This window comes from Neovison vison, chromosome 12 (genome assembly GCF_020171115.1).
Source record: "Neovison vison isolate M4711 chromosome 12, ASM_NN_V1, whole genome shotgun sequence".
NCBI classification, from domain to species: Eukaryota; Metazoa; Chordata; class Mammalia; order Carnivora; family Mustelidae; genus Neogale; species Neogale vison.
Genome location: NC_058102.1, coordinates 102453799 through 102479561, shown reverse-complemented (window position 1 = coordinate 102479561; position 25763 = coordinate 102453799). Strand labels below are relative to the sequence as shown.

The window sequence follows — 25763 nt, the reverse complement described above, 5'->3', positions numbered from 1 at the left end:
ACCCCACCCAAAGTATATACCCATCAGAAGTGCATTCACCAAAAGATTTGCAAAAGAACAGTCAACGCAACAGTATTCAGGCCTAAAGCAGGACACAACCCTACCATCCACTGACAGTGGAACAAATAAGTAAATTGTGGTACACTCAGACAACAAAATAAATACCTTTATAGGAATTAATTAACCACCACTATACACAATAGAAATGAATCTCACACACATAAAATTGAACAACAAAAAAAGCCAGGCACTAAGTATATAACGAATGATTCCATTTATTCTGAATGATTCAGAAACAGGCAATACTCATGCATGAAGCTAGTAGGCTCTTAAGACTTTTGGCAGGGCCCCATGACCAGGCAGAAGCCCAGCTGGGCTTTTGGAGGGCTGGAAGTGCCCTAATTCTTCACCTGGGTGGCAGTCACACGATGTATCCATGCAGCTGCACACTTACACTTTGCACACTTGTGCTTTTCTGATCTATGTTCTCTTCAACAGGAAGTTTTAAGCCTGGCTAAGAGGAGGCAAGAGTGAGCAGGTCATAACTGAGGGATAACAGAGTTGAAAGAGGGGTTCCTAATGACAGAAAAAAAGGGGGTGCAGGCATGTGAACCAGGCTACAGCCAAAAAGCTGGCCGTCTCTCGCTGAGGTGGGAGAGACCCTCCCTGCTGTCTGCCCAAGCTGGGACTCTGCGTCCTGCCCACAAGTGCCCAGGCACAGCAGAGGCACAGTAGACTAATGCAAACAACCCCTCTCGATGGTGCTTCAGAGGCCGGCAAACACCGCTTTCATAGTCATTCCTGATCACAGCTCAAAGGACTCTAGTCCTTGTATTATTAGGAATTCTAACAATGTGGCCAAATAGCCAAATGGCATGACTTCCATCTTCAGAGGAGAAAACAGACACATGTCATAGGTTCACAGCTAACCTGCAAAGTCATACAGTTCCTCAAAGAGGGACACCAAGACCCTGAGTCAGGAAGGTCCACAGAAGCCAGGGGACTCCACTGGCCGTACAGTGTCCTGGAAAGTGCATGGCTCTCAGATGGAGCTTCATCTCCAAAAACCTCAGTTTCTATAAAACTGGAAAATGTGCACAGTAGCTTGAAGAGACTACGAGGCCAGCAGGTACTCTGGTGACCACAAGGGCTATTCCCTTCCTCCTCCCCCTTCCCTCGGAGAGCAGGTTTTCAGAAAAGACAGACAGCCCTGTATTGCCAGGAGTCCCCACAAACTAGGGATGCAAAGGTCTCTGGGAGTCCAGACGTACTTCCTTAAGACCATGCAATCTCCTGGCGGGACACATGCGCGTCTGCAGGACAGCTCATCTCTTTCCCTTCGAAGCGTTCGCTCAGCCCATCCACACAGGCATCTGTGTTTCTACGTGGTTTGGGTATGTTTGCTTTTCCTAGACGCATGGGCAGTGGGGCAGGTCCAGGGGGGTGTGGACACAATAGCACAAATGTGTATGTTTGCATTTCAAGCTGCAGCTGTTTATTTCCCCAGATGAATTTTAAAATCACTCCAGATTCATCAGCATCTTCTAAGGAAGCCTTCTAAAGAGCAACATGTTCAAAACCCAGAAGCTGTGCTGGCGTAGGGAGGAAGGGACCCGGGCCAGGGGGCAGGACGTACGAGGAGCTCCATCTTTAATGGCCTCCCCCCACCACTCAATTTCTGCCACCCCCTCGGGAGAAGCATCTGACTCCCTGTGTTCACGTGGACCTCAACTTAGTCAAGGTCAACCAAGAGCCCCAGGAGGCTGGAGAGGTACCACCATGGCACCCACGGCACCCACCCGACTTCGCCTTCCAGCCCCGGGTCGGGGGAAGCACGAGGAAGGAACAACAGGAGGAAGACAGGCTTGTCTACACAGGCATCTGTTGCTGAGCTTCTCCTAGTCTCAAGAGATTTTAACTTTCCACACCTAATACTCAGCACCCATCTAGAGGGCAGGGGACCATTTATAATGTTTCTGGGAACTGGAGAAAGTTACCAAACGTCCACGGGCCTCCATCTGTAAAAACGAGACGAGCATATTAAAGACTCTCAAAGGTCCCTTGCAACTCTGACGTTCTGAGTCATCGGGGCTCACCATAAAACAAAAGAGGAAAAACCAAAATGAAATAAACTCTTCCTTTTCAAAAAAAAAAAGATGGGGGGATCATTTGCACCTCCTCTGCCTTTAACTTGCGCGCGGACCCTGCCATCCTGGCCCGGCCCCCTCCCCAGACAGGAAGTGGTCCCAGTCCCCTCCTCTGGCGCTCAGTGGCTTCATCTGCCGAGTATTTAATTAGAACTGGTGATGGCTGTTCGGACAGAGCCAAGGCCGAGAGGGCAGGAAGGCGTCCCCTTGTTCTGGGCTCAGGAGACTATGAGAAAGTCGAACAGCTGTGACAGGTCTCCACGTAGGTCATCCCCCTGCTGGCAGGGTCTGATGGCTTTCTGTGTTCATCCGCTCTGATGTCCTCCTGGGGAGGACCTTGACTTCAGACGGGTGGGGCCCCTCACGGCAGGGGAACAACAGGCACTCCCCATCCCGCTCCACTCGGTCTGCATACCGCCCAGCAAGCGGAGGCAACAAAAGGGACCTGGAGATATTAGCAAACCCAGGCAGGAAGTAACAATGAGCAGATTCAACCTGGAAAAATGTGGCCGTTGCATCTGGGGATAAATAATCAGAAACACAAATACTCAGGTGGGAGGGAGATGCCTGGAACAGGAAGCAGCCAGACAGCATTTGGACAGGAGCTTGCAACGTGATCTAGTGACAAAGTAACTGCCGGGGGATTCGCAAGCTACGTGCACAGAGGTGATACCCCACCAAGAACAAGGAAGAAACAGGGGCAGGGCCCAACAGCTGTTCTTGGCCTCTCTAGAGGCCAGGACTGGGTGGACCAAGGGACTGAGATGGCAGCAAGAGAGGTTCAAGCCAGACTCTAGAAAGAACCCTGTCACTACAAAGCATAGGGATGTATTATCTAAAGTGAGAAAGAAGTCTCTGGGCAGTTGTCTGAAGGACACAGACAAGGAAGCCTACAGGACAAGATGGCCTGCAGGCGTCCCATGCAGCCTACCAAGGAAAATGGGACTCTGCAGAAGACGGCAAGCAGGCCTATTTATCAATGCCCAGGAGACAGACATGGAGGAACCCAAACCAGCCCCAAACACTGAAATGCGAGATCTGGGAAAAGTCCTACAACTGGCCTGAGTCTGAGACAAAGTTAGGAAAAGAGGCCCAATCTGCAGATGGCCAGACTCCCTCCTCCTCGGCCCATAAAGAAGATATTTTCCAATCCTCCCACTGGCTCCACTGCCTGGGACATGGGAGCCTCAAAATGAGGCTCTGGAGACAAATCCCCAGGTACGTGAAACCCAGCGGGGCCAATCAAGCGCATGCCATCTGATCTGCTCCTTCACCAACAGACGGTTGCCCTGGAGGGAGTTAGGTTAGACCCCAAGTAGAACTTCCCTCTTGAGTTTTCCAATACCACACAGGCAAGTGAGAGAGCCCGTTTATGTTCTCTCTTCCTTCTGCAGGTTCCTGGGCCAGAATGTGCTTAGAACGGTATGGTGTAGAGCATTTCCCACCGAAGCATGGCGAGAGAGGTACGGGAGTGCCCTGTGAAAGTGGAGGTTTAGAAAGCAGATCAACGACACCAATTGTTCACTTTGAAAAAGGACTTACTTTGGGAGGCTAGTAGGGACAGGGGGGTGGGGTTATGGACACTGGGGAGGGTATGTGCTCTGGTGAGTGCTGTGAAGTGTGTAAACCTGGCGATTCACAGGCCTGTACCCCTGGGGCTAATAATACATTATATGTTTATAAAAAATTAAAAAATTATTAAAATTTTTTTTAAAAAGAAGCAGCACTTACTTTAACAAGTGACATGAAAACCCTTCAAGCCTGAGAAGGATTTTAAAATTCGGTATTCAATGTAACAGGCAAAACAACTGACAGCTCAAACCAGGGCACAAAGACTGCAGACCTAGTCACAGGCCCAGGGAGGCAAAGGTCTCTCTGATTCCAGGTGAGTGACCAGTCAGCCTTCTGGTAAGGTATTTGAAAGAGCTCCAGAGACCCCAGAAAGAAGAAAAAGGGGGGAAAGAAAGCCTTCTAAAGAGGGGCCCACAGGGCATGTGGACGACAGGCCAGTGTCGCGGTCTACCGCTGGTCCCTGAAGCCAGGTCATCACTTGGACGGGAGACTGCATCTCATTTATAGACAGGACGGCCTAGGGGCCAGAAAAAGACAAAAGCGCTTTAGGGAATCTCTGGATCTGAGATCATGGAGCTAGAATAGCAACCAAAACTGAACCACTTGTGTCCTTGACCAATATTTAGCGTCCACCACGTGTCAAATATCTCCTCAAAACAATTCAAAGAGATCCACCGAGAACACTGAAGGGACAGGAGACGTCGCACCACTTGCCCAAGGTTAAACAGACATCACTCTGCGGCTGAGCCGGGACTCAGACTCAGTCTGGCGTTCCGACTTTGCTTACATCGGAACTTCCTCCTCCAGGAAACCTTCGGGCCCTGTTCCCCTTGGCTCCAGTCATCCCAGCAGGACAGTCAGGATGCGTGCCTTCGTACACAGGCAAACAAGGCCTGGGCAGCTGCCAGTTACCCAAACCAGTAAAGGTGAGGGGCAGTGCGGAGAAGCCACAGCCCTTCGGTCCTGGAGGGTATTACACTCTGCGTCTGAGGGAGAAAGATCCCAGCATGTATGTCGGATTCAGCTGGGCTTAGGCTAAGATTAATGACTGAATTAGCTTCCATTTCCTGAGCATCCTAACAGCAGGAGGGAATGACCCAGAATGTAGGAGGCCAGTGAGCAGATTAACCCCTCCCCCTCACAAGAAGCCCCACGTGGAACAATCCTGCACATTTACAGGGGTCATCCTGCAGGACCCTGAAAAACTGCCTGCCTTCTGTTTCCTTCATTAAACACTGACCCCTCTTACCCCAGATGTACTGACCACGGCCTCCTCCTTCACCCCAAATCAGCAGAGAGGCCTTTGCACTTAAGGGCATTTCAACCCGAATGTGGCCTGGCTGTTATGGCATCAGGCTCTAAGGTAAGCGGCTTATGACAGCTGGGGGAAAGGAGGAGGGAGGCCTGTGGGGGCCATGGTGCTTGGAAAAAGAAAGAGCCAGGACGGTGTGATTTCCAGAACCCTGCTCCACCTGCTGGTGTCCAAAAGCCTGAAGCTTTGATCCCCATTAAAGTGCAGCTGGTACGAAGTAAGGTGACATGAAGGGTCTGAAGGAAAGACCTGAGAGTCCATGCAGAGGATGTGGTGTGATGGGAAAACCGGGCAGGGAGAAGCCACGCAGCAGGAAGGCTGAGCGCACTTAAGACCAACACCTCCTGGTCCCCCATACCAGCTCTGCTGCCTGAAGGCAGGAAAGGGCAGGACACACACCTGGGGATCATCCCAGCCCCGATCCCCAGGGAAACTGACCTTCCACCTTGGCTCACTGCTCTCCCTACTGGAGCCCCAAGAAGCTCCGGACCCATGTGCTCTCCAGTTCTTGCTGTGTCCCCCTAGACCATCCCTCCCACCCTCCTGGGCAACCCTGCTGCCTCTTGTCCCTGTCTGCTGGCTCCACACCCATCAAACCATCTCAGGACCCATCCTGAGTGGACTGACTCTCACCACAAACACAAATTACAAACCTTGTAATGAAAAGTTATCTGTGGGGTGCAACTGTTCCCCAGCCTGTGGCCTCCCACGCAGATAGGAGAGAAGACAGGTGTGCACCACAGGGAACTAAGAGGTAAGCAGACAATACTGTCAGGTTCAGAGCCTGCCCTTTCCTTTCCTGAACCTGCTTTAACTGCTGAGAATAAGGTGACATTAACGGTGATAATAAGGCCATCCCTTCCCCACACCAGGCTCAGATGGCAGAAGCATTATCTCTGGAGAGGTGGGACACCAGAGGGCCCGAGAGCTCAGGCTCAGGGTCTGTCTGAATCCCTTCCTGACACCAGCTGATTGACCCTGACTGAGTTAGGTAACCCCAGTGTTCTTATCTGCAAAAGAGCCGTAGCAGGAATAAATACTTCAGAGGCTTGTTATCAGGATTTAATGAGTTACCTGATGCACTGAGCACAGTAGAAGTAATTGTGGTCATTACCAGTAACTTGGAAAGCCGGGGTAACATAGCCGCTCAGGGAGGGAAGGGGCCAGATTCCCATCGCAGGAGGGAGAGAGAACAAGTAAGCCCCACCCCCGCTGCAACACCTGGACTACTAGGGACTGGAGGAAAGTAAGGTCCCAATGCCAGAGGCCCTCCGGGGCACAGCATGGGTCATAAGGGCAGCTCCGGATACAGTGTCCACAGCAAATATTGTCTGCATCTTTTTCTGAAGGACTACATAATCACATGCCAGAGACCAGCCTTGTATAAACACAACCACCACTAAGTGCTTCACCACAGGGGTCTTTGGGGCTGTGGGATTTGCCCACCAGTGCAGAGCTAGAGGGGGCAGTCAGCAAGAAGAAAGAGAAGCATCTAGAGAGGAAGGAGGTTGGAATGACACAAAAGGACAGCTGACAACCCCCAGGGCTCCACCTCTGCCCTGGTGAAGGCACCAGACTCCCCTTAATGCTGGACCTGCGGGCAACCTGTAAGGGCTCAGGCCTAGCCCACAGGTCTCCTGACCGCCCAGCTCTCCCTCCCCCAACCTCTCTCCTTCCTCACTCTCCCCCCAGACCCTATTCCTCCCACCCCTCACCCTGGTCTTGGCTCCCCTCAGCCTTCTCCTCAGGGTGGGTGGCTCTGAGGGGAAAGTGGGTTGATGCTCTGGTTGGAAAAGGAGGTGAGGGAACCAAGAAAAAGAAGGAAGAACAGGAGAGGGCTCACAAGGAGTAGCGAAGGGACAGGCTCCAGGTCGCTGTGAGACGGGCCATCTCTGGAAAGCCTCCCCTGCCAAGCCTGACTCTTCTGGATCTCTCCCTCCCCTCCATGCTACAGCATACTGTCTCTGCTACACGTCTGAAACAAGTCAACAAACACTGTTGAGCGTTAACTATGTGCCAGACACTGTACAAAGAAATAAAGCAGAAAATACAATCCCTGTTCTCCAAGTCTTCAGTCTATCCAGGGACCAGTGAAGCTCAGAGGATATCCTAACTACTTTTGTGATGTTGCCCAAGTACGGAACAAGGAGCATCAAATAGTAGATAAAACAGAGCACCAAACAGCATGATCGGGGCGCCCAGGGGCCTCAGCCAGCTAAGCGTCGGACTCTTGGTTACAGCTCAGGTCAGGATCTCAGGGTGGTGGGATAGAGCCTCAGGCTCTGTGCTCAGCAGGGAGTCTGTTTGGAAATTCTCTCCCTCTGCCTCTCCCCCTAGTCACACGTGCATATGCATGCGCAAGCGCGCTCTCTCTCTCTCTCTCTCAAATACATAAATAAATCTTTTTTTTGAATAGTGAGAAAGTTAGCCCGGCCCTTTCCAATTATCCTGCAAAAATAGAGTTTCAATTAGATGCCAATATACCTTTAACCTCTCGGACACTAGCCAAGCCTACTTTCTCAAGGAAAACTGAGCAGGCCCCCCAGCCAGCTGTGTCCAGCCGGAATTAATAAGGTTATTATGTTTCTGGTGTGGTTCATTTTTGCAGTATTGTCTACCTGCTGGTCAGTGGTATCAGTTCTCCATGTATAACAATGTAATATTTCCTTTTAAGATAAATAAAAACTTATAAAGCAAGCCAACTTAGCAAAAATATTCAACAAGTAACCGCACAGATAGTAAATGGCAATCCTGAAAATCCTACAATGGGTAAGCCATGGCAATCAAAATCACCATCATGGTCTTCAGAAAACTGAAATTGTGAGACTTTCTGACCCAGAAAAGAAGCAGTCGGCACACGTGCCCTCATGTGTCTGTCTCATCTCCCTAATGTGCCTCATCCACACCGTGGGCATTTTCATTCACTCAGAACACGGGGAGGAAATTCAACTCAGCTCACAGGGAGGTTTAAAAAATGGAAAATTAAGACAAAGCATGGACAGGTGGGAGAGCTCTTGGTTTGGGCTCAGGTCACGATCTCAGGGTCGTGTGGTCGAGGAAACCCCACACCACTCCTGTAAGGAACTGTGAAAACAAGGACACTTCATTTTCTGACATTTATGAAATATTTTCCCTGGTGGAAGGTGCTGGCTACAGGTCTCAGAAAAGAAAACCGACCCAGAATGCCTGACAGACTTGCACAAAAAGCACACATCAGTAAATCCTGCTCGTTGTCCTCCACACACAAAGCTCTTCCCACTACATTCCACGGCTGGGCAAGTCCAGGGGACCCGCAGGAAGTAACTCCTACTGATAGCCACTGGTTTTCTAAAATGCTCCACTATCTGAGCCGGGACTCCTGGGCCCTGATCACAGACCATGGCGTGAGCTGGTCTGAACGCATCCCCTTCCAGCCCCACGGTGCGCGGTGAGAACAGTACACAGGAACACACACGACGCTGTAACCAGGGCTGGGTGGTGTGTGCAGGGAGCCAGCAGCAAACTCACGCAAACTCTTAGGGCCCCGGGGCTTCAGCTCCAAACCCTTTGGGGTTCCTGCCTCTGCACTTGATGAAACACAACAGACAGCCTACCCATCAAATTCCACTCCTTATTAATTCCTGTTCCTAAAAAGGGTGCTAAAATGCCATAGGCCCTCTCTGCAGCCTGGGAAACCTCGACAATCCAAGGGCCTGTGGATGAGCTAAGTGTAAGTTCCCTGGGCTGGACGAGCTCAGAGAGTAGGGGGAAACACAGCTTGAGCTACAACGTTCCCAGCCAGACATACTCCACCCTTCAACACCTGACAGCGATGACCAGATTGATGAGCAGAAACTCAACGAGAGGGTTATAAGAATGCCAGCGGTCACCCCGTCCCCTGGACAGCTGAACTGAACCCGGAGTCTGGCTGCTATCCATGGGGGATTAGTATGCAGCAGATGAGACCCCCAAACCAGCGAAGCTCAACGGACGGTGAACACATTCTGGAAGCCATCGGAATCCACCCAGGGCTTCCTGGAAGCCATCCCACCGTAGACGGCAATCTCCATGAGTCCTGCTGGGCGATTCACAACACTCTTGCTTTGTGAAGCGGAGTTCCACATCAAGAGGGATGGAGGGACATGGGCAGGTGGGGTCTCCGCAGTGCCCTGTCCACTTCAGAAGTTGGTAACGTGGCTAACCACCGTGACTACTCTTCTTTTTGCTTCAAAAGGACTGTCGTTTGTCCTCCTCGCAGTCATGGCGCACGGAACAGGGAAGGCTGGGAACACGTCAGGGCTCTATCACTTCTGTATGTGGCCTGAAGGAAACAGGAGCACTATCTCCCCTGGAGAAGAGCCATCACCCCACTCAGACTCACCCACCCACTCACCTTCTACTCATCCAGAACGAAGGTCAGGCTTCGTAGCAGAAGGCACCCCCAGGTGCCAAATGTTCACACTGCCAAGCCGGCAGGAGCCTGGAGCCCACTCGGGCTGTCAGAACACCTAAAACTCATCGTGCTCTTTGCAGAATCCTTTACAGAAGTCCGTCGAATACCAACATGCTTGATCCCAACATTCACACAAAGACAAATTTAAGTGGAAGAACTCACAGGATAGGAAACAAAAAAACACAGCCAAAAGTAAGTTGTACAACTAAACATGACTGGCCAATTCTAAGTTTTCCCATTCGTGTTCTTGTCCTTCTCATGCGCTTCCCTTGCCCTCATCGAGTGCTTCCTGGCAGACCAGCCTCCAAAGGTTTAAGGAAAAAAACAATTTGGGGGGAGGGGGCAAAGGAAGACGGGGTAGAGGGAGAGAGAAAGAGATAATCTTCAGCAGGCTCTACAGCCAGCACAGAGCCTGATGATCATGACCGGAGCCAAAACCAACAGTCAGACACTTAACCAACTGAGCCATCCAGGTGCCCCTAAGAACAATTTTAAATTGAGGAAATTATCGTCATCACTGTAATTATCCTGCTAAATGAGAGAACAGTATCAAGTTTTCTTTTAGCACAGACAACATCAGTTTAAGTCACAAGAAGCGAGGACTCTCGAGTACTCAGTCTGAGAATCCCTGATGATGCCCAAGCTTCTCCTTTTCCAGACACGGAAGTCAAGGTCCAGAAAGCCAGTGGGTGGCATAAGGGGATCTAGAACCCAGGTCATCTGGTGCTCAGCCCAACCCTTTTTCCTCTCAGTGTCCTTCTTTGGTTCTAGTATACCACAGACGAAAGCACACGCTTCCAAATGCAATTAGCCACACGGGCCCCAAGGAGCAGGAGCCGCAGTGTGTGTGAGGGCTAGCTGATGTCACAAGTGGCTCAGCTGACATGCCCATCAAATTAGGACCCTGCCTCAAGCACTCCTCAGGAACCTTCTCTCAGCCAGCCAGACTCCAGAGAGTAGCCAGTGGCTGTCCGCATGGGATCTCCCTTCCCCCAGTAGCCAGGTGGGACCACCCCTCACTGCCTGAGGGGTTATATGCAGGGAGTCATCATCTTTTGGGGGCCTTGGAGCCCTACGACAGTCAGCTAAAATGTATAGATCCCTTCTCAGAATATTTTTAGATATGTAAAATAATTAACAGAATAAGGAAGGAGTAAGTATACAGAAATACAGTTACTAAAACATTTAAATGTAAATTCACAATCTACTCATACACTTGCTTCTCTGTCAAACACATTAATAGCAAGACCTGGCAGTGTATCTGAAAACTGTCATAATTTCAAAGTAATGACAAAAGCATCTGTGCTTTTGGAGATTTGTGCCACCCAATAGGAATCTACGTGTGCTTTCTATTGGCGACAAACTTACAGGAACTCATGGTATCTAGGTTGTGCCCTTATCCTTAGTTGAAATAAGCCCCAGGGTCATCAGATATCAGATATGGAGGAGGCACCCAGATGATGACCTGAGGTGACAGGGAGACCGTGTCTCCAGTGAAGAGACGCTTTGGGCTGAAGCAGCCCCAGAACCATCCTCGCCACCTACCAAGAACCAGATATGACTCCCAGTGTCTCCAGACCTCGAAGGCTCCAAGACCCTGCCACGTACAACACCTGCTTGAGTGACACCTTCTACCCTGCCAAGCATCCCCCAATGGCTCCGTGTGCAGACTGAATCCTGCCCAGAGACCTGATCAGAGTAGGAGACTCAGCCTGCTCACACCTGCCAGGACCCTGCACCCATGGCAGGCAGAGAGACGTGATCCAGCTTCCACGCAGATGCAGGACTGGGAGCCGCCCAGACAGTCTATCACTCTCCCTGCACCCTTTCTTATTGCACTTTTAGATCGACTTTAGGTGACTCTCTGCAGTCAGGTCAGTGTCCCCTAACAGACTACGAGGTCCTTAAAGGCAGGGACCACACCGTAGTCATACATGTCATCAGCTCCCGGAACGTGGCACCTGCAAACTTCAGTCAAGATCTGCTGAATGAGGGCGCCTGGGTGGCTCAGTTGGTTAAGCGTCTGCCTTCATGACTCAGGTCATGATCCAGGAGTCCTGGGACTGAGTCAAACGTCAGGCTGTCTGCTCAGTGGAGAATCTGCTTCTCCCTCTCCCTCCGTCCCTGCCCCTGCTCCTTCTGTCTTGGTCATTCTCTCCCTTAAAAAAATAAATAAAATCTTAAAAAAAAAAAAAATTCTGCTAAATGAGAGGCAGAAGAGGGTGGCAGAGGCAGAGCCTGGCAGGTCTCCCCCAGAGCTGTCCCCTTGAGTGTCTACAGCTGAAGTCACTGCCCAAGCCACCTCCGGCTCACAAAGACCTTAAACTTACCAGTTCACAAACGGAGAAGGGCCTTCTTCCTCCGTGCCTCTCTCTGAGCCCAAAACATCTAGTGCTGCCCTGAAGGGGAAAGACTAGCAGGACAAAGACCAACTTTCCCCTGACCCTCTCTTCACCAAATGCAGAGAGTGATGCCAACCCCCCCTGGAAAGCACAAGTGATACTCAAAATATTTAAGAGCCAGTGAGAACGGGCCCCAGCCACCGACCCCGGCACAGTTGGACCAGGAGGGCCTGTCAGACCTCAGCCAAGCCGGAAGTTCAGAACTCAGCTATCGGGACGACAGACCGAACAGATGGAAGCTCGCCCTCCTGACTTGTTTGGGGCACACACTCTCCATCTCCAAGATTTCATTTATTTAAGGCATTAACTAGCAACATGAGATCATACAAGCCACATCCTCGCAACCCTGGACCCTGCTCTGATGGAACTGAAAGGAAGGATCCAGAGTCCTCCCGGCTCTAATTTCCCATGGTCACATTTTCTCATACCTCACCGGTTGTACCTGGTAACAGAAAACCAGCAGGACACACCGCCAGCTCCCATGGGGCCCGGGCAGGGGGCCCTCAGCCAGGCCAGGCACAGATCCTTGCCCTCTGCTCTGTAGCATGGGACTGGCAAGTCAGAGTCTGGACACTCCTCCCAACCCCTTCTGAGGAATCCTAGTGAGCTCTGGAAGCCCTGGACCAGCAGGACCAACCCAGGCGTGAAGGAACTGAGAGGGAGCCACACCTCAGCAGCAGCAAACTCCACCTGCCTTCCGCCCAACCTCTTTCACACCCTGGACACTGCTCATCTCCGGTTGGTGGGCTGTGTAGACAAAATGCCACTCCTGGAAAGTCGTTTTAAGAGAACAGGGGGAGAAGTTGCAAGGCCCGGCCCGGCTCCTAACCGGCTTGGCAAGGCGTTTTCGGTTTCCTATGACAAGGGGACAAGAGCTGCTCTAACCACCTCAGCGGGAATGCCATTAGCATCAAGTGAGGATACTGAGTATTAATTGTTTAAATTCCTTGGAAAAGGAACTAGATACCCTGTTAGGGGGCACGTGACTTTCTCCCTTCTCCCGGTAGCCCCCCTCCACCAGGCTGTGCTGTGGAGGCCTCCCCTGGGAGATGAGATCCAGCCAGCCCTGCAGAGGCTCTGCTCTACTCAGCTGTGCAGTCCCAGGGGCAGGGGTTGCTGGGCTGTCTTTGTTGTGTCCCCTGAAGGTCCCTTGGGGGCAGGAAAGAAAGGCAGGTGAGAAGCCAAAGGCTCCCGCGTGCAGCTTCGGGGTGGGGCACGCGGGACAGGAACAAAGTTAAAGCCAGGGGGAAATCAGCACATTTTCCTCAGTCATTAGCGAAAGTCAACTCGCCCATAGTGCGTGTGCTCCCCACACTCATGAGAGCACCATGGCCCACAGCAAGACACGGCATGGACTGGGCCATCCTGGGATCCACATTTGCATTTTCCCTGCATTTGCTGGAGCCTCTCCTAAGAATTCTGGGCAAGGAGGGATAGGAGAGCACTATCAGGGGCTTGGCAGTCATCTCTGGTATGACAACAACCCCAGAAAGAGCTCAAATCCCAGCTGGGTCCATCACTCCGTAGATGTCCCCATGTTGGAAATGCTAACCTCTCTCCCCTCCTTAAAGAGATGGGGAGAACAGCCACCTGGCAGGAGATTCACGAAGATGAACAGAGGGAGCACAAGTCCACATAGAAGGCACTCAGGAAGCTGGTTTCCTCCCCAATAACCAGGGGTTAATGACAGAGAGCATTGCCCAAAGTCACCCCAGCTCCATGCACATGCCAAGGAGGACACGGGGTCCTATCAGCTGCTTAATCAGATGTAAAAAACCTTTCTGAAAAGGAAGTGGGAACAGGAGGTGATGACAAAGGTCAAGAAACAGTAGCCTCTGTTTTTAAGAAAGTGAGAAGACATTCTGATTTTCTTAGCCCACATTTTTCCCCCCAAATGAGCCCCCGTGGGAGATCATGATGTCCTAGACCTCAGATGTCCCCTAGCCTACTTCTCTGGCTCAGAACAGTAATTTGGGTTGAGACACCAGACCTCCAGGGCTAGAGGGTGAAAGGTCAGGTGTCAGGGCCATCCTGACACTTATGGGGGGAGGGGGGTGGGGGGCACTCTCCTCTCTGCAGAGAGGGAAGGGATCTAGTGAGTCCTGAGCCCCCACCTGATACCAAGTCAGAGAGGAGAGCTCTTCCCCTGAGTAAAGCTGTGGGCCCCTGTTGCCTCCACACCTGCCTCTGCCCAAAGCTGCCCTGGACACACCAGAGATGCCAGATCGTGCACCTTCTGCTCTCAGTCCTCTGGTGCCCTAACCCCAGGAGAGATAGTCTGGAACGAGGGGGCCCCTGGCCTCCCCATCAATGCCCTCTCCTCCATTCCCAGTTTGGAAGGTCCAGCTGCCCACACAGATGAAGCTGTAGGCCATGTCTGCCAGAATTTCAGGGCCTACAGGATGGGAGAAGGCCTTTACACCCCAAGTCCACACACGCCCCCAGGGCCAGCACATGCACTGCACTGCGCCTGGCTCTGGGATCCCCCTCGTGGCCCTCATTCATCTGAGTCTGTGCCTCCGTGCTGACAGCTGTCTGGGTCAGGGCAGGGTGCTTGGGAGCAGGTGGGAGGAGGCATGTCACAGAAAGACTTGCTCAGCCCACCCCTCCACAACCCCACCTGGAGGCCTGAGGAGGGCGAGCCCCTCAGATGCTCACATTCGCCGGCCACTCGGCAGCGATGCCCTTCTCGACAGGTTGCCCTCATGTACCCAAAGTGACAGTGAGGGGGCCCGTGTCTCTGCCTCCCATGGGCACTTCCAATGATGTCTTTACATGAAATTCTAATCAAATGGCTACACGTAAGAAAACAGACATGCGAACCGTCATGTAGTCATCTGATAAATACTAAACAGCCTTTAAAATATGATCACTTACAAGTCAATACACAGAACTTCACCCACTGAACAAAACAGTGAAACACCAAAGGGAAGGTACACGCCCATCACTGTCCTGCATCAGGCACACTCAGATAGCAATGGAGGCCAGAAAGACTCCTGTGATATTCAGTCAGTTAGGATTTAATGGATGCAAAGCTCTTTTGATCTGTAAGGCTAAATGAATAAGTTTTAATGGGTCTCTGATAGAAATCCATTTCCTCTCCATTTATCTGAAAATCAAATTGAAACCAGAGCCTAAAAGACAGTGTAGCCCAGCAGGGTGGGGAGGGCCAAGCAGGTGGGGCCAACCACACCTGTCCCCCAGGCTGCCCCCCAGGTGCTGCTGAGCCACAGCCCCGCTCCCATGAGGTGCCAGCGGCAGCCTGCTGCTCAAGTCAGAGACCAAGCATCCTGACAGCGAGAAGAGCAGTGCCAGCCCCAGCAGGCCCCCAAAGAGCTGCTTAGGCCTTCAGAGGCTCCTGCTGACCAATCTCCAGCCAGTGTTTAGCACTGGCAGGGTGGAATGGGGGCAGGGACTAGGAGGGGGCTGGGCAGGGGGAGAGTCAGAGACAATCCAGGACTGCTAGCCTGGAAGGAGGGGACAATTCCTACTCCATCTTGTTGGGGTGGCACACAGTTGGAGGCAACGTGGGTGCCCATTATCCTTAGGGAAGAAGCACGAGGACCACAGTGGCTACAAAGCCCTCATCCATTAGGAAAGATGGATTAGAGACACATGCAGAACACAAGTGGTCTCACAATACAGGGCTAAGAGGAAAAGCCAAAAACAGAGTGAGCTGTAAAACGGAGTGCCTCCTAGCTACACTAAAAATGTGGCCAGTTTCGAGAAACTGTCCTAGCCAGGGGAGCCTAAGGAGACAAGGAAACTGGAGGCCATGTGGGGTCTGGGATGGGATCCTGGAACAGAAGAAGGATGGAAGGGAAAAACTCAATCTGAATAAAGTAGAAATTTTATTGAAGGATTATGTATCAATATTTGCTCATTAATTGTGACAAAAGCACCATATTAACACAGAGGTTGATAGCAGAGGAATCTAGGTATGGAGTCTGCTGGAAACCTCTGTGCAATTGTTCTATACGTCTGAAACGGCTTTAAACAATAAAGTCTGTTTTTCAAATGAAAAACTCGCATAAAGCCAAAACACCACCATACATTCCCCAGAAACACACAGCACTGGTATGACTGCTGGTGGGGAGAGCCAGGCAGGGATCTGTGCAGGTGACCAGCGGGTCCTCCCACAGACCAGTGATGATGACGCGTCCTGAACGAAAAGTGCCATTAACTTAGCACTTCGTATCAGAGGTCCCAAAACTGACAATAATTAATTTTTAAAATGGAGGGCGGGCAACACCGCAGGAATGTAGGTCACAAAGGCTGCATGAGTGGTGGGGGCTCTGGTGACAGAAGGGGGCTCCGAGGAGCTGAGTCACCTGCCCTTGAAGGAGAAGCGTTACGTAGGCTATGAAAGCGGGCGAAGGGGTCGGGGAGGCTGGGAGGGAGGCGCTTTTGGCTGGCAGCAGACCAGGGACAACCATCTAGGACCCGCTCCAGGCCCCCATTGAACACTGGGCAATCCCAAGAGCTATTTCTGGGCCCTCCTAATTCCCAGCCAAAGCTGGGAAAACCCAAGAACAACAACAATGGAACCTGCTGGTGGGCAGCAAAGCTGGGCAGTGATACTGGTAGCAGCAGTAAGAGTTGCCAGGACAGGAGGGTGTGGGTGGTTCAGTGGATTAAGCCTCTGCCTTCAGGGTCCTGGGATCAAGCCCCATTGGGCTCTCTGCTCAGTGGGGAGCCTGTTTCTTCCACCCCCTCTGCCTGCCACTCCCCCTGCCTGTGCTCTCTCTGTCAAATGAATTAAAATCTTTAACTGGAGGGCAAGGGGAGTGGGGTGGGGGTAGTTGCCAGGACAGTTCGATTTGCAATCAAATGCTCTACCACTGAGCTATACCCCCTGCACCATTCCATTTGAATTTCAGATCAGCAACAGATAATTTTTTAAGTATCTAAGCAGGTCCCAAATGTTTCATGGAACATACTTCTGCTGAAACCCTATTTGCTGTTGATCTGAAATGCAAATATAACTAGGCATCTTGAATCTGCTAAATCTGGCAACTCTAAATAATAATAATAATAATAGCAGTGACATGCACTGTTACTATTCTAAGTACTTAATTCACTTGTCTTGTTTTCATCTTCAAACAACCCAGTGAAGAATGTACGGCTCTCCCCTTTACACAGACATGGAAACTTTGACTCCCAAGGAGCAAGTCATTCAAGTAGATGCCAGACCCGGGACGTGAGCATCTGTCTCTGGACTCCAGAGACCACCTTCCTGAGCATGATGCTGTTTCCCAACTGAGCAGCTGAACGAGGCCCAGGGCCTCGGCTCCCTGACACCCAGAGATAGGTGTGGGACTGAGTCTCCCACGATAACAGAGCCAAGAGCTTCCTGTTTGATCCTCAAAACAAACTAGTACCTCAAGAAACCTTCCCACCAGACTCTAGTTCGAGGCACCAAGTGAACTCTGGGTTCCAAAAAGTGAAAATCAAGGAGGCAAGGGAGCTCCAGTCTGTCTTCAAAGAGCAGTCCTTACATTGGTGGAAAGAATGATAGAAGTAGCTTCTAGTCTAAGGGTCTGGATAAGCAGCCCAGGACAGTAGGACGAGGGTCTGAGCCAAGCCACGTGCCATGTTTCTCAGGGTCAGAGAAATGAATGAATGTCCGCTGGGGGTCCCTTCCAGTTGAGGAATGGTATTAACTTGACTCTTACAAAAGAGGTGAGAATGGCATCACACCCCTCAGCATGATTCTACTTAAAATAATCCTAATGAGCATTTACTGAGCACCTACTATGCAGTACACATTGCGTGAGATGCTTTCATTGCCCCATCCATGGATGGGACCTGTGTGAAACTACAGCTCAGCAAGGACACTAAACTGTTTTGCAGATGAGGAATGCGAGATTCAGGGAGGTAACTTATTTATTCAACTAACACTACCTTAGCACTTACTACACTGCATTATTCTTCAGACTCTGTCCTAGGGGCTGGGGATACAGAAGTGAACCAAACAAGACCCCTGCCTTCATGAAGCTGGTTGGGGCACAGATTAAAAAAAAAAAAAAATCTGTCTCATTGTTCCAGGTAGCAATGCTAAGTGTGATGAAGGAAACTAAAGCATCGCCAAGGACTAGAGTGATGGGGTAAGATGGGACTAGGATGCTCAGGAAGATGTCTGCAAAGAGATGACATTTAGGCAGAGGTCTGAAGTGAGGGGCTGAGCAGGCACAGGTCTGGGGAAGAGGAGACAACCAGTGCAAAGGCCCTGAGGTAAGGGTGACCAACACACAGCCAGGAGAAGGCCAATGGGCTAGAGCAGGTGTGGGAGGGTAGGAAGGGTAGAAGATGAGTACGGAGGGGATGGTTAGGGCAGGTCATCTTTAAAGGATCACGTGATATGAAGAAATGGATCAATGGATGAATGAATGGCTGGAAGAATGGATGGACAGACATGGATATGTAGATAAACGGATTTTCATGGAATCCCTTAAGCTGCTACTGACCAGAGGTCAGAACATCTATCAATCACAAGTTGATAAAACATGTCCAAAGTTCAGTTTCCAATGAATCCCCTCCCTCAGAGAGCCCGAGGCAAGCACATTCCTTAGTGACATATATCCCCTATAGAGGAATGTGATCCAAAGTTCGACATGCAATCTGGGTCTTCACCTCGAGGAAACCTTTGAGGAGAACACAGGATGGGGTCTTTGAGCACCAGGAAGAAATGTCTTGCCTCCCATCTCTAAGGAGGCCAACATCCACAGAACAGACTGGCAGCTCCCGACCACCACTACCCAGGATCCCCCAGGCAGGGGCACTAGCGACACCAAGGGTCTTCCTCAGGTCTTTGAACAAGAAAATCTGGTTTGCCCACCAGATAAAAAAACAAAATTCCACCTGCCAAAACAGGCCAGTGTTCCCTGCAGGTGACCCAATCACCAGGAGGCCAATCCTGCAAGGCCATCCCACCTCACGGCGCTTTGCCCCCTGCCCAACCTCACCTCCAAGTCCTTCTCAAGCTCCAGTCCGGCCTCCATCAGGTTATGCTCAAACTCCTCCCGCTGCTCCTTCTTCTCCTCCTCCAGGGCATCGAGAGGCCCCAGCTCAATGTCACCGTGGCCCCCAGGATGAGGCTCCTTGCCTGTCTCCCCATTGGAGACAATTGCCAGCGACTGGCCAGGGGAGCCCTGGCCAGGGTGCACCCCACGCTTGCGGTAATGGTAGGCAAGCACGTAGTCGACCTTCCTTTGGTTGTCATGGAAGTGCATGCGGCTCCGGCGGGCCTCCGAGGACACGGGCTCAATGGTGTCCAGGTAGTTGTTGATGACCTGGCCAGAGAGAATAGGACAGGGACAGTGAGGGCCCATGAGGAAAAGGGAGTGATGGAGGGGGCTAACCTCATGCTCTGGGCCCAGGGAGGGGGACCAGGAAGCCCCACAGGTCCCGAGGCCCTGACTCCCCAGTGGAAGGACAGAGTGGTGTAGGTTCTTCTGCCGCACCCGGCCCACACAGCCACCCGCACCTGTCTACAGCCTGGCCACCCGCGCCCTCCAACCCACTCTGGCTACCACGCACACAGGTTCGCTTGCATGCACGGTCTGAACAGGTAGCAGCAAAGCCCTGCACACCAGAGCCACACGGTGCTCCTGCACATGCACACAGAGCAAATACACGCGGTACCCCACACACATGCGTGTGCACACACGCACACAGCACCCCAGGGCGCTCAGACACACACACACAGCCCTCCACACGTGCTGGAACACACCCACACATACCCTGCTCCTTGCAGATGGTGCTGGCTGGCCCGCAAACACACGCTTCCTGACACACCCAGACTACTCACGGGCAAGTTCTCTGGATCCATCGGAACAAAGGCCAATCTGTTGTCACCAGGCCCACCCCAGCCCCACCCCCCAGGGATTCACTCGACACTGTGCCCCTCGCAGCCCCACATCCTCCTGCTCTGCAGAGACCAGTCGGGACCCTGCGAGAGACCGCGGCAGGGGGACCGGCTTCTGCTCTCCACCAGCCCGGCAGTGGGAGGTTGAGAGAAGAGGAGGGGAAAGACCAAGGCGGGGCAGGAGAGGGACCTGCCTCCCTCCCTTTGGGGGTTTCCCTGTTTGTTCACGGTTTGCTACCCATCTGCCTCTGCAGCCACCTGAGAGGCCACCTGGGCAACCAGATGAAGTGCCAGGCACAGGGGAGAGCCTCCGAGCAGCCGCGGCAGAGCTCTGCTTCCTCAGACCTGGCAGGGGAGTCGGGCAGTCTGCAGACCAACAGGTGGGCCCACGTGGCCTCTCACGCCTCCCCTTCCCTCTCCTCTGCCCACAGACTTAGCGTGGACTTGGAGAGAGAAGAGAGGAAAAGGCCCTCACAAAAACCCTGGGCCTCTTTCTTTCTCTCTCTCTCTTTCTCTTTCACACGATCTCACACACACACACACACATCTGTGGGCAGGGGGCCCCGGGTCAAGAGGCTCCTTTGGGGCGCCCAACAGTGTCAGCCTTTACTCCACCCAGCACTCACCGAGCCGCTGCAGGAGCTCCCTCCACCGGAGGCCAGGCCAGATTCTCCGTCAGAACGGCCAGCAGGGCCGGGGGCTTGGGGACCCGGCACCTTGAGGTACTGCTGTCCATGTTTGAGGCCCCGGTCCCCTCTGGCCACTGCCCGAGGGCTCAGCCGGCGCGGGGAGCCAGGGAGCAGGGGGATATCTGTGAGAGGGAAAGACAAAGGAGGCAAAGCAGCTTCAGGTGACAGGAAACCCAGAACACGGAGAAACTGAGGCGCTGAGGGAGGGAAACCAGGGTACCTCTAAGAAAAAGGCCACACCTCCTCACGGTCTTGCTTAGGCAGTGGGATGCGGAAGAGGGTCTCATGCACTACACACACGCACACATGCGCACACACACACACACACACACACACACACACGGGAGAGCCAGCAGCAGAAGCTCCTTCAGGTGACAGCTGTCACAATCTTCTAATTCCCAGACAAGAGGGGAGAGTGTATCAGGTGAGCCAGTGTGAGTGGGAGCACTCCCTAGAGAGACACCGAAACTAATGCCAAAGGCTGGAGTTGTAGGGTCTCTCCCAGGGCACCCTGGTGCACCCTTGACGGGAGAGCAAGGACAGACAACACCACCCGTGGGTCCCCTGAGGGCAGAGGCCTGCTCTGACAAAAGCGCTGTCTCCAATGCCCTTGAGGGGTTCCCACGCACCTGCTGCCTCCACCAGGGCCTCAGAGCTCCACAGCCCCTTCCCAGCCCTCCCCGGAGCAGCCCCCTAGCAACCCACAGCGGGCGCCAGTGCTACTTCAGAGACCTCCTGGTTTCACCCCCGCAGGGTAAGGACGCAGGCCGGTGACAAAATTGCAGAATGTCAGAATTGGAGGGCACCGAAGCACTAAACACCCCAGGCAGGGCCCACGAGCTGCCAGGACCTCGAAGCTGACCAGACCCAATCTGTACCCCCTCTGAGAAATACTCTTTCCAACCAAGCTGTACAGCGCAGGGCGCCGGGGCTTCCCCCTCAGCTCTGCCACTTGCTCACACCTCTCTGAGCCTGTTCCTCCTGCCTGTAGCATGAGAATCCCAGACTGGCCGGCTGCGCTGAGAAACCGAAGGACAGATACATATGCAAGACCCCCAGGGCAGTCATCAGCCCACGGGTGTGCAATGAAAGGTGGTTGTCATAATTGTTCTCATTTTCATTCTGAGCTGCGTACGGGAAGAAATCACACCACGGACATCCAGCTCAGCCCCTAGCACCTGCTCTAAGGAGGAATGAACAAAAAGCAGTTCAGAAGAGCCCTTTAGGCACCCAGCTCTCTGCTGGACAGTTCAGGGGCCCTAGAACATTCGGTCCCTGTCCTGGAAAACCTGATCATCTCTTCACGAAGACAGAGCTGGCAGGCAGGAAGAATGCAGAGCAGAGCTCTCATAATTTACTTCTACACTGTGGGAGACCAGCGAGGCTGGAAGGCTTCCAGAGGGACTGACCCCGACTCTGGTCTTGAAAGGTGGATGGGTTCAGAAAGGCAGGGGCGAGAACACAGAAGGGCAACAGTGGGTGTGCGTGCTGGTGGTGAATGAAGGACCTGGGGCTCAGGACGGCAAGGAAGGGCTTCCTTCCTCAGTCCCTCATCTTGCCTTATCCCTCTCCCTTTGTGCCTTTCACATGCCTGCCTACCACCTGGCCCAGGGCAGAACTGTCCCCAGGGAAGGCTTGAAAACCTCCAGATGCACATCGAAAAGAGACCAAGACCACCCCCATGTACACCTGTGCTCAGGCAGGACAAAGGTAAGGCTCACTCAAGCACGCTGGTCGGCTATACTCCCATTCACAGCTGTAGCTCAGATTCAGGGTCAGTCCCAGCATTAGTCAAACCACTACCCAGGAGGCACAAGCCCCTGAAGGTACAACCTGGGCTATGAGGCTGGTCTCCAGGGCTCCACCAGCCATCCCAGCAGCTCCCTCTGCTTGCCTCTGATGCATGGACCACAGCTGCCTGAGGCCCTGCCTTCTGCTCACCTTCTCCCCCTGCCCCCCTGCACCCAACAATGAGGACACAGCACATGGCTGAGTCACTCCACCTCCAGAAAGACACACCAGGCAGTAATGACACAGAGGTGGAGACACTCAAGTCGGCTGGCCTCACCATGAAACTGGGGGTCGGGCGGGGTGAGTGAAGCCTGGGCATCAGGACAAACGTGACAAGAGAACCCACTCCACAGGACTCCTCCAAGAAGCTGAAAAAGGGGGAACTTGAGTCTGATCGGAAGGAAAGACCTACATACACAGCCTGTGGAACATGTTACAAAGTTGAAAATAATCTTCCCTTCACTGACCATTTACTTGGCTCTTGGCTGAGGCTGCCTTGCCCAACAGAACCCTGGGGATTGCAGAAGGCAGCTGCCTCCTGGGCTCGGAGTGCCATGGGGGATGGGGAAGGTGCATGGCTTCCCCACCTCTGGATCAGTGGACAGGCTTGCACAAGGCTTGGACCTGGGACGTCTTCTCTACACTCTCACCCTATACCTGGATACTCTCATCCACTCCTCCGGCCTTAATGATCAGCTGTGCTCATGACCCCCAGCATTTTGTCTTTAACCCTTATTTTCTTCCAAACACCCTCCCGCCTACTGGCCTCTCCACCTGGATGCTTCGGCGCCCCCTTCAGAACCTACAGGTCCAAAACCAAATCTGCATTCTGCTCCACATGAGGACCTGCTCCAGCATTGCCAGGCCGCCACCACACCTGTCCACACTCCCGCCTGGACAGCCTTCCCCAGGCCCCGACAGCCCCTGTCACCCATCCTAGGAACTCTGCCCTGAAACAGCTCCCAAAGCCAACTGTTTTCCACGACCTCCATGACTACCACCCTAGTCCAGACTACCATGCTCATTCGGTGGGGTCACTCCAACAGCACCCCCTGCTTCCACCCTCGCCCGCTTCCACTGTTCCCCAAAAGACGGTCGGCCTGGCTACGACACCTGCATGCGTGGAGACCTTTGGTGCTTCCCCCACCCCCACAAGCTGTGAGACCCTGCATTACCCGGCCTGCTCCCCAGGGCCGCTGCGTCTCTGAGTCCCGGCCCTGCTGCTCTGTAGACAGTGTCTGGAACGCACCACATGCTCTCCCAGCCCCAGGCCTGACCCATGTTCCTCTCTCAGGCTATGCTTCTTTGTCTAGCTGAGGGCCACCTGCTCTTTGGGTCACAAGGGACCCAGAAAATCAAAAGTAACACATGACTGTTTCAAAAAGCTACTGCTCAAGGTCTAAGACGGAAATACTCAGACACTACAGGCAAAGCTAATTTGCTTCCCTCTGCAGACAAGCCTTGCGGTTCCCCAAGCTGAGGTGGTGCTGGGAGAGCTCAGGGGACACACAGACACAGGTCTAGCTGGCAGGAGAAGGCCTCTGAGCTTTATCCCATGGACTCCACTGGTTAGGAGGGTACCGCAAAGAGTGGGACATTTATTGTCTGGGGTCACTGAATAAGGGTAACCTACTGATGGCAGCCATTGACTGTCCAGTCAAAGGAATCCCCCTCCTCCAAGCTTTTGCCCAGAGCTGACCACTCCAAACAACTCCCCCAAATGGGACTAGCCCATCCTTCAGCCATCCAAACCCTCACAAGCCTCCTAGAGCATGAGGGTGGGGGAAGAGAAGGCCCTCCTCACCTAGTCAAGTGTAACTGGATGAAAATGACCAGAGGCCTCCCGGAGCCTAAACATAGACAGAGGGCAGCCCCAGCTTGGCAGCAGCTGCCCACCTCCCCCGCCACCCCGATCCATTGTCCCCTCCACCTTCAGGGGGACCTTTCCAAGTCACACAGCCCCACTTTCCTACTGGAAGCCCTTCAATGGCTCCCTATTGCCAGAGCAGAAAGTCTTTACCATGGGCTGAGAGACGCGACATGTGTTCTCCAGCCTTGTTGTCGCCCTCCTTCCCACTCCCTTCTTTCTGAATATTCTTATTTGCTCTATTGGCTAAGACGATGAAGCACAGGGAAACCACAAGGCATGTGATGGAAGGGGGGGACAGGCTGCACTTTTGGGGGAGGGCAGTGTTCTGGTCTTAGCTTGCTGTTTGGAGAACCTGCCACCCGAGTGGTTCAAGACCGCAGCTGACACTCTTTTCCAGGCCAGGAATAAGAAATTCAATAAATGTCAGCCTGTGATCTGGGACTACATGGGTGTCTCCCAGTGGAGTGGGATCTACAGACAACTGAGCAGGGCTGGGGTGACAACCACACTGCTCCCCAGCACTCCTCGCAGGCCTCGCCGTCGGCACCCTGCCACGTGGCAACCCCCACGCTGAGCCAGGGGGACCCTCAGCGCCACGTCTTGGCATTGCCACAATTTCAGAAAAATAATGTGATTTCTTTGACGTCAGTTTCTACTTCCACAGTTGAGAGGCGGGTGTCATTACCCTATCTTTTCCCCCACAGGGGGTGGGTGAGACAGAGCAAGAGGAAAGATGACAACTCCTGGGGAAGTCCACGAGCTACAGAAAATGTGAGGGATTGTTACCAAATCCTACCCCAGGGCTTCAGGGCCTGGCCCTTCCCATGCTTCTGCCCACCCTCACTTCTCTGTTTCATACCAGTCGCTTGGCCTTCAGTCCCAGAACTGCCCTTCTCTGCCACCAGCCTACCTGCTCCTATTCCCCTCCCCCTGGAAGTGCTCCTAGAGGAGGCAGGAGAAGCACCAGCTTCTCTATCCCCCGGTACCAGGATTTCGTTTGTATCTGGCACCACTGCACAATTTCTTAGCCTTTAGAACCACAATTTCAGGGGTGAACTCTGTCCCTTCTGGACGGATCCCACCTCCACCGCTCAGGAGGGCTGCAGGTGCCTTAGGCTACACCACAGAGGCAGACAAAGGAGCAGGATCAGAGATCCGGAGGGAAAGGAATAGAGACGAAAGGCAGGGAGAGCCCCCAAATCTAAATGAAAAAGCAAGTAGAGCTTGTTTTCAGGGTCCTCCCGTGGCCTGCCCTTTCACACCATCCCTTCCCCCAGCCCAGCCAAGGCCCCTCCCCAGCTGGGGTCCCCATTCCCATCCACCATCAGGGGCTTCTGACGCCCATTCCCCCATTGAGCTGTTTGCTGTCTCGGCTTACAAGCTCCAAAAGCTGGCATCCTGAGACAACAGAAGGGAAAGAATTCAGGAAACTCTAAAGCACTCTGGAGATGTCCCAAGCCCTGCATGTGTGCAGGGGGCAGGGCTCTGGTCTCACCACGAGGAATACCCTCCAATGGTAGGCACTGGGCACCATGCCAGGTGGGGGGACAGATGTTGTAGGGGTTCTTTCCAGACCCTTCGAACCATGCCCCAGCTCTCAAACAGTTTGGTGAAATTCTTTGGGGTCACAGCAAAGGATCGGAATGGGACGGGGCTTCTGAGGAGGGGAAATGGCCAGGCA

General features: G+C 53.0%; 1 protein-coding gene across 1 annotated transcript in view; it reads right to left on the bottom strand.

Moving 5' to 3' along the window:
• The window catches only part of ANO2 (anoctamin 2), a 340666-nt gene that overhangs the window by 297766 nt on the left and 17137 nt on the right, over nt 1–25763 (bottom strand). The window contains exons 3-4 of the mRNA XM_044226412.1: nt 20359–20576; nt 18831–19157 (exon numbers count right to left, since the gene is read on the bottom strand). Coding sequence (XP_044082347.1) covers nt 18831–19157; nt 20359–20576 — 545 coding nt within the window. The remainder of the gene's footprint in view (nt 1–18830; nt 19158–20358; nt 20577–25763) is intronic.